Raw genomic sequence first — 9713 nt, 5'->3', positions numbered from 1 at the left:
AGGGAAAGATAATGGAACACCAGAGGCTAGGATTATGGACATCAAAGAGAAAGAAAATGTTCATTTTGAAAATAACTGTGGTCAGGTAGGTGAGACAGTTAATCAAAGGACTGTCTCTACTTTGGCTAGGATTAGATTAGGTCAGAGAAAAACAACTACAATAATTGTAGCCTAGGAAACAAAATGGGAAAATTTGAACTCCTAGCATTGAACCTGAAACTGGATTTCATAGGGCTAACAGAACACTGGTGCAATAGCAGTCAAAATTGGAACACAGTTACTGAAGGTTATGCATTGTTGGGAACAGATTTTTAAAAATGTAAGGGAGACAGGGCAGTTTAGTATATCTTAATATCTTATCCCAATATCTTTTGCAATATGCTTGACTGCAAAAGAAATAGGACTCTTCTGTGGTTGAAGTCACTTTGGGGAAGGATTGTACAATGAGACTACAAGGATAGTCTTATAGGTTTCCTATATACCTACAAGATTAGGTTTGGTTATTGATAGAGAACTCTGGATTGGACAGAAAAATACTTCCAGGCACTGTGTCATTATGGGAGACTAACTTGCCAAATATAGGTTGAAAAATAACCGCTGCTAATAATTATTATAGAGCCTATGACCAATGGTTACAAAGATATTCAGAGTTTGGTACTGAAAATATTCATGTAGCCACTATTAATCTATTAGTTTATTAGTAAAAGACAGATATGTAGTATAAAAGGACTATTACATCTTTGTAGAACAATGTCACAAGATTACCTCACTTTTGACAGCTGTCCAAAAATGAATGCTCAAAGATAATTATTTATATCCCACCTGGTTTCAGCAAACAGAATAGTAGACATTTCTATGGTTTGCCCATCTTCTTATCTGTTTTGAATACAGCATCCCAAACTTAGCAAAGAAACAGTTTCTTTCCTAATGCTTTCGCAGCAAAAAAATTGAGGGATTTGAGATTATTAATCTCCATTCCAGATCCTGGAGGGGAGGGTTTTCTAATGACTAAAAACCTTTCTGCCCCTTACAACCTGAACTTCTCCATTTCTTCTTCTCTTTTCCCAGCTCCTACCCACTAACACACTATTGCCAGTCACCACCGATCTGTACCCATTTTTTCCCCTCCAGCTCAGGTCTGCCATGTTCTCTCCTTCTATCTAAGTTTCCCCACCTCCTCTACTTTTAGCCTTCCTTTTCTGTTGCTCTTGCCCTTCTTTAATATTTTGATTCTCTATAGGTTCTTGTGCTGCTTTCACCATACTATCTAAGCACCTCCCAGAAGTTTATATTGTCTTTCATTTTCTCCAGAGGGAAAAATTATTGTGCTCAATGAAGTACTCCACTGTGGTGGTGCTTTTCTTCGGGGTTGCAGATTTTTACCATTTTTTTGCTGCTCTGTCTTGATCATAGAGAAGGCAAACTGAGGGATAGTGCCTTGCATTTGGAGCAGAATAGAACAATGTTTCTAATGATCTTGAGTTGCAATTGGAGTTACATTTATGTCCTTGCACTGCTCCAGAGAAAGCTCTATCTCCAGTACAGGTGAGCTGATAGGAAGTTCCACTAGCAGGCACTGTGATTGTGATAGTGTTCATCCTGGAGCTTCAAGCAGTCTTTTAGAGATGCTGGCCCAAATCACTGAGGACCATGAAGACAAGGACCATGACTATGAACTTGTCCCAATAGTTCATGAGAAGCCAGTGTAGAAGGCGGAGAAGAAGTCTGTTGTGCTCATAGTAGTCTGCATTTCTGAGACCACACTGCACCATTCTATACTACTAGGAGTTTCTAAATGCTGATCACTTCATGCCCAAGTATATTGCAGTGCTATAGTTGAGCTGGAGGTGGTAAAGATGAAAATAATTGAGATCAGATCATTATCTGTCATGATGGAACAGGTGTCTGGCCAACTGGTAACAATGGAAAATATTATTCACGGGTGCTGCTATGTGAACACTTTGCGTCAGCAAGGGATCCAAGAGTACTGAACATATACACTTTGCTTCAACCAAAGAAGATTGCACTGTCACTATAAACATTTCAAAATGCTTTCCCCTACCTACCAACATCATCTCTATCATGCTTGAGTTTAACTGCATCTAAACCCATGAGCTGATTTCATCCAACATGAGGTCAGCTTGATATAGTCATACAGTATCAATGGATAAGAAGAGGTGTGTATCATATTGTTGATGACTGATCAGTTCACCTAATGCCTGCAGGTAGATTGTGAATAGGATCAAACAGAGAGTTGGTGGCTTAAGGGATATGCAAATGAGGGGACTTGTGCCTAAGATGTGGGTACTGGTTTAAGCAGGAAAGGGTGAAAGTAAAGGAATGACATCACAGCAAGGAACAAGTTATATCCTTATGTTAAACACTAATATACTTTTGTACCCATGCATCTTTATCTAACCATTGTGACAGCTAAAAAGTGTGCCTATGTGATAAACGTGCTTGCTGAAGGCTCTATGAAGATTAAGCAAAGTGTTTTTCTGTATTTGTTTAGATATTAAGCTATATGTTATTGCTAAAAGCCTAATTAAAGTCTAAGATGTAGTGAGGCCTTGTATAAAGTAAGGCCTAGTAAATTTAGCAAAGCTTTGAAGTAGTAAGGCCCTGTAGCATAGTTAAAATTAACTTATCAAAGGAATGCAAGGCTTGTACTGCTAATTGGTCAGTCTAAGGACAGTTGAAGTAAAAGGAATCTGAGTGGTCGTTTGTTATCAGTATCATTCAGAAGGTATAAATGAGCCAGAATATCTAGAAACCATTCAGAAGGAAGATACAGCTCTGTGAAAAGGATTAGTTAGCTGTTGCCTGGATCAGTGGGCCCATGGACCTTGAGGAGCCCAAGGACTGCATTCCAGGGTCCTTCCCGGTACCACTCGGACAGAGAGTGCTGTTCAGGGACACCTGACTTCGCTGAACTTTGTGGAAAGAGAAGCTTGCTGTTAATCAGACATCAGAGCAGACTGCCGATAAGTTGCCGACATGAATTGCTTTTGTCTGTCATTGTTTGTCTTGTTACTACGCGTAGTTGTGTTTTTGTTAAGTCAATAAATCTTTCTTACCTTTCCACCCCCGACCAAACTCTCAATCCCGAACCCTCCGCAGGCGGCTGGGACAACCATCACTATAGTGAATATCCCACTCTGTTTTTTTCTGAAACCAAAACCTCTTGGTAAACTGGCTTGTAGGATACGTGTTTATGAATGTGTGAAAATGCACATAATGAGAGTGAACCCAAAACACCCTGAAATGACATCACAAATTTCATACTTCCCGAAGGTATGTTAGAATGAAGTCTCATCAGCTATGAAACAGATTTATGAATTTGAATTCATCTTTTTTATTATTTAAAAGATTACAAGACTTTTTAATTATGCAAAAAATAGACCATGTTCACACAAATACATGTAATTATATCTTTGAACTATGTTTATCTTTAATGATTGACTATAAAACTCTTTCACCTTTCCAAAAAAGTGTTTTTGCTGTCATTTATGAAAACAAAAGGGTAGGTTATTTTTAAGGCAGGTCTCAATTGAGATAGAGGGTTTCTAGAAGTAATTCATTTAGGATGACTTCTCCTAAGATGGGTCTGAAGAAGAGTTCTTCAATACTATCTGCATCAACAGTACTGAGGCTGGTGAGGAACCCAAGGACCCAAGAAAACCTGCTTAGGTTCCTGTCATACATCATAGAGATAAATTCCATCAGAGTGCGCTGGGCTTCTTGCTGCAGGGTTTGCACATAGGGACAACATTTGAGGCCATGCAATTCTGTAAGAGAAAGAACAAAATGGGGAGTTTATAACATGAATGTCCCTCCATAATGAATGGTATCCTTCCCCCTAGCTGTTTTTATTTTTTGTTTAAGAAAAAAGAAATAAATAGTTCAATAACTGACCTATTCAGTAAAATATTTTAAGCACCTTGTAATGCAGATTTACTTGTCATGTTTGGGGGAAAATATTACTGGGCAAGTGAGTTAGACTAAAACATACGGAGTGCATCTATACTTGCTATTAATACGATTGACTAAATTCCAGCACAGTCTGACTCTGATCCCAGAAGCAGGGCAGGAAGCAGAAGAGGAAGGGGGAGCCCAGAGCAAGCCAGAGCAATAGAGCGAGCAGTGGCCAGGTGAGAGCCCATGGGGCACCAGTTAGATAGGCCTGCTTTAAATTATAACCATGAAAGCATTCAAGAAAAGCACAGAACTAACAGCCTAGGTAGCATAAATTGAGGTGCCTTTATAGTGCTTTTGTCCTTTCAATCCTGAGCTGCTTCTGAATCTAGAAAGGCTCTTAACAGACTGTTGCCAGTCCCAGGTGCTCCACTAAGCTGCAGCAGTTTCCCTAGTGTGCCCTATAGGTCATGCTGCTGCCTAGACAATCACTAGCATTTTATGTCCTGCCCTCAATACCCTCTGCCAGGTCACTCTTGGTGTCCTCCCTAGGCCAGTGCTGGAAGAGGTTTTCAGAAAGCAGTTGTGGTCTTTTGCAGTGAATGCAGTAGGGAAATTCTCCTCCACAGCCAAACAAGGGGCTTTAGGGCCTTTCAGCTGCCATAAAAGGACTTCAGCAGAGATCATTATGTGAGAATTTCACCCATATTACCCAGTGGGATCATTCTGGTCAGGATCCTCCCCCTAATTACTCTGTATCAAAACTGGTCAAGAAAAGCACTTGTGCCAGTGGTATAGATAGAAGAGGGGCAGGCTGTCATTTGCTCTAGAGCCACATCAGCCCCAGCAGCCCAAAACAGGGCTTGCTCCTGACAGGACATTCCCTGCATATGGGGGTCTGCCTCTAGATTTTGCCTCACCCCTATAACAATATATTGATACCCCAATTGTGGGCAGTTATTCAAGGATGGGGCTGGTCCCACTGACTTCAGCTGTGTCCAGCTGTTTTTTACTGAATCAGGGCATAATCAGAGTCAGCTCTGGGACAGGCTTGGGTGATCGCCCGCTGCAGAGTATGTCACCTTTAGCAGCTAAACTGTCTTGTTACTGTTCCCCAACTTCCTGTGCCTCTTATCTCTTGATGCCATGATTTTGCTGTTAGATATATAAAAGGAAGGCTGCCTATGGAAGCCAGGGTGACCAACTCCTTGGGGCCTGTTGCCTCGCTCCTCTCACCCCACAGGTGTACTCCCTCTTTAAAAGAGGGCTGTGGTTACCTTAGGGGTGGACAGTTATTTCAGGCAGAGGGCCTCTTGCTGAGTTTTGACAAGCCATCGATGGCCACATGATAGGCAACCAGGGGCAGATTAATATTAGTTTTCTAAATTTTTTAGGGGCCCCGTGGGACAGATAGAATGGCCTGGTGAGCTGCATCCAGCCCACATTTTGCCACCCCATAGTCATACATATGCCCTGCAGATGACTCCCAGTGTTCCCTTCATAACAAACCTCTATGTCCAAATCCACCCTGGGCCCTTTGGCCCCAAGAGCCTTGTCTGGGCTTCGGCCTGCCCGGCTTCAGCCCTCTCTCTGACTGAGGCTTCTTCAGCCCAGGTCCACTACCTCAGACCCTAGCTTCCTGGGTCTCAGCCTAAGAGCAGAGAGTTGCCCCTGAGGCAACGCATTCCTCCACCCCTGCAGCCACAACCTGCTAGTCTTAAGCATTGCCAAAACAAACACAAGCAAACCGCTTTCCAAAAAGTCACTTCACTTTGGCTCCTTGCCTCACCACATGCCCTGAGCTCCCTCTTGGCTTTCATTTGTAGCTCTAGAGATGACTGCTTAGGCACCAACCAGTCCATCTCCTGAAGCCCCCAGCATCAGGAGATCTACTCCCTAATCCCTGCATAGTCAGGTTGCCCTTTTTGCTCCCAGGCCCTGGTTTTATGTGCCCCAGAGCTCCACCCCTTCCTGTCAGCTCGCTCTCCAGCCAAACACAGTGGTTTCCCCTCTGCCTAATAATCATCCTGCCCCCATCTGCTGCAGCTTAGCTCAGCTGCCTCTGCTTGGCCTAACAAGCTTTGGCTGCTCCTGCCCTGCAACCTCCATGGGCCCACAACAGGCCCCAGACAAGGTCTGTTTTCTTGTTGGGACTGGCTGCTCTTGCCACTGGCCCTTGAGGGCTACAGAAGTCCTGCCCGCCTCAGACTGAAGCTAACAGGGTTGGGGTTTCCCATTACAGACTCCAATTAAACATGCTCTGCCACTGGTGTGGAACTATAGTAAACAAGGAGAGAATCCCATTTCTCCTAAATACAGGGACATTACATTTATTGCAAGTCATTTACATAAGTTTAATGCACATAAAACAGTGCTTGGTGAAAGTTTGGAACAATCCATAAATAAGAGAGACAGACTACCATGAAAAATAACAAAAAAGAACTATATGATTTGTCACTGTATAGAAATTTAAAAACATCACTGAATAAAAGTGCAACTGTGGTTACTAAAACTAAATGAAAATGTAAATCTAACAGCACTACAGACTGACCTACAGTAATGCATTTCATTGCAAAGGTCTTCTGATTCTCCATTGTTATTTTAAAACATAGTAATCATACCATCATTCTCACTGTAGTTAATGAATCCAAAGGACAATACAAGATTTGACAAGTACAGCAGAAAAGTATTCTGTTCAGAGGAATAATTTTAGCCCTTCTTTTTTCTTTCTAAATAAAGCTGGGCATGGTGTGCAGTGAAGACAACCCAACCCATCCCATGCCATAAATTGTATTGAGTGGCTGAGAGAGCACCTACTGCCAAATGGACCCAGGCACATATTAACATAAAAAAGCCTTTGATCTGGTGTCCCATGACCTCCTCATGGAAAAATTGGCCAACTGTGGCCTCAGCTACACCACAGTCCGATGGCTGGGAAATTGGATCTGAGGTCAGAACCAGAGAGCAATGGTCGTTGGCAGCAAGTTATTATGGCACTCTGTAACCATTGGTGTCGCCCAAGGCTCTGTCCTTAGACCAATTCTCTTCAACTTCTTTATCAACGATGTGGACATTGGTGTCAGAAGTGTACTGGTTAAGTTCACTGATGACACTAAACTTTGGGACATAGCATCCACACCTAAGGACAGGCTAGTGATCCAGGCTGACTTGGATAAACTTAGTAAGTGGGCAAAGATTTTGGCCGTACTCACACCATAGCAGCTAGAGAAGAGGATTTGCTGCAAGCCTGGGGGTTGAAGCAGTTGCTTTCCCTTTTTTCCTGCATTCTCTAATCATTACAGGCAATCAGCAAGCTGTTAGCATAGCTCAAAAGTGTAACTAGATTATGGAAAGCACAATATTATTTACTCAGAATACATATTTCCCCCAAACCTGCTAAATTTTCTGTGTTGTTCCACTTGTCCATGGAACCAAACAGTGCATTAAAGCAGTGGTTTTCAAGCTGTGTTCCATAGAAACCTGGGGTTCTGTGATAGGTCAGAGCTTCCTCAGAGAGACTGGGGTTAATGGCAGAGTGGACTGGGAGGTGGTGCATCAGTGCTGCCGGGCTGGGTCACCTGGCTCCATGTCAGTCTTTAGGATAGGAGTAGAGGTTCCATAGCAGAAGTGATATGGCAGAGTTCTGTGGCTTTAGAAAGTTTGAAAGCCACTGATTTAAAGTAATAGGAAGTCATTTGAGCAGATTTTTGCAGTAAGATTAGGTTCAGTATAAATGTTACTGTATAAATGTTACAGTAGCAGGCTGCATGCCTCAGGAGTGGCAGTCCAGCTGAAAGGAGGCAGAAGCCTGCCTCAATGAACAGGGCTAGCTGATGGCAATATTTGGCTGGCCCAGTAGGAATTAAAAGCTCCCAGAGAGAGACCAAAGGGGCAGACAGGAAGGCTGTGGGGCTGAAGGCAGAAGCCTGAGCCAGAGTACTCTCCCTAGGTTAGGGAGTGCAATGGAAGCTGAGAGAGATTGAGAGAGATACAGACTAGCAACTGCAACACTAAGCCCAATCACTCTCTCTTAGTCTAGGAAAAGTCCCTAAACCAGGGGTTTTTAAACTGTGAGCAACTTAAAAGGGGGTCACAAACTTCTCTTCCCTCCCCAATGCATAAACACTGCCTGCTTCCCTCCCCCCGCAGCAATGCACATGTTCTTGGACTTGCCCACATTGGAAATCTCTTTTGTTTTCTAATCTCGGCATGTACACATTAGTGAAGCTCAGTATTTATCTGTCAACAGTTCAATTGACTGTGTGTGACTGAGTGAGAGTTTTCTCTTCACAACATCCTACTTGTGTGAATCAGGGTTTTCAGCAGTTGCCACTATAAAGAGCAAATACCAATCAAAAATAGATGTGGAGTGCGAAATGAGAGTGGCAGTCTGGAAAATAAAGCTGGTTTGAAAAACTAAGCAGTACCCAGCAAGCTCATCCTTCTCTTTGAAAACTATTGACAGTTTTAATATTTGACAGTGGGTTGGTTTTTTTCAGTGAACCAGTTTTGAATTTGATAAACTTTATTATAAAGTGTTTTTGACAAATATATTTCATTTAATATACAAAAGGTAAATGTGCTTTATTTATCACCTACCTAATCCTAATTAAATCAATAGCTTTAATCAGGGGGGGGTTACATAAATGTATACATCATTCTACAGGGTTGCAATATCACACAGTTTGAGAACAAATAAACATTTGTGTGTTTATTTTGTTGATTGTTTTTATTGATTCCTGCAGGGAGGGAGCTTTCCCCGAGGAAAAAGATTGTAAACAAAGGCTGTGTGACATGAGCAATTCCCCAACCCACTACAGTTACCAACCATGTTATAAAACCCCAAAGAATGTCATTTTACAAAAGGAACCCTGACACCATCCTAGTGGAGCTGCAGATGGCACTATTTTCATCACTGTGAAATTCCTACCATTTCTCAGATGTCTGTCACAAGGAACTGAACAGTTTGGCCTTGCTGTGCAAGGTTTGCCTATATCAGGGGACACCCACTTCCTCCTTTCTTTGCACCATAATGGACTTAGTACTCTCATTGTGCAAGGCTTGCAGAGGATATGGTGAACCTCATTTTTCACTCGTTTGAATGTTGTATGTTCAAGTCATTGCCTCCCAGCTGAGGAGAGCTGGAATGATGCTTATTCCCTTTGGAGTCAACACAGCCCTACAGCTTCTAAGAGATTACTGTAGAGTGAAGCAAGATTCTACTTTCCCTAGGGAATTGAGTATGCTGTCTCAGCTCTCTTCACAGCTGCTGACTGGCCCAGAGAGTAATACAGCAGCTACCCAATCTGAGCTTTCTGCAAGGCAGAAGACTTGCTACTGAACCAGTAAGTTGACCAGTTGATTCCTGTCTTTCCATTCCCCTACAAACTCCTTTAAGGCCCAGCCAAGGAAGGTAGGATGGGATTAAGAATTTGCATCAAAAATTGAAAAAAAACTGCTCCAACTATTAACTGAAGACTCAACCCAATAGCAATGCATAGGGGGTGCACGTGCACCCCCTGAGAGCGCTGGTGCACCCTCTGATAGGCAGCACTCCCCACTTAGGAAACAGCCAGGAGGGGCAGGTGAGAGTGGTGTTTCTCCTGGTGCCCCCCTTGCAAACACAGACCAGGAAGTGGGGGCACCAGGAAAAGCACCGCTGGCACTTCTGGAAGCACTGCTCGTGCTTCTGGGTCAGCACAATCGGCTGTGGAGGACCCTCCCCACCCCCAGTCAGCAAGATCGGCTGCAGGGGACCCCCCCCGCCAGGTCAGCAAGATTAGGGGGTCACTGACTGG

General features: G+C 43.1%; 1 protein-coding gene across 1 annotated transcript in view; it reads right to left on the bottom strand.

Annotated features, from left to right (window-relative positions):
- Window positions 1-3546: 3546 nt before the first annotated feature.
- Window positions 3547-9713, bottom strand: part of LOC102374436 (nuclear receptor subfamily 0 group B member 2-like) — a 14938-nt gene continuing 8771 nt past the window's right edge. The window contains exon 2 of the mRNA XM_006034416.1: window positions 3547-3788. Coding sequence (XP_006034478.1) covers window positions 3547-3788 — 242 coding nt within the window. The remainder of the gene's footprint in view (window positions 3789-9713) is intronic.

Source organism: Alligator sinensis, unplaced genomic scaffold (assembly GCF_000455745.1).
Source record: "Alligator sinensis unplaced genomic scaffold, ASM45574v1 scaffold405_1, whole genome shotgun sequence".
Lineage (NCBI taxonomy): Eukaryota > Metazoa > Chordata > Crocodylia > Alligatoridae > Alligator > Alligator sinensis.
Note: the sequence above shows the minus strand (reverse complement) of the source record. Positions and strands in the feature narration are given on the sequence as shown.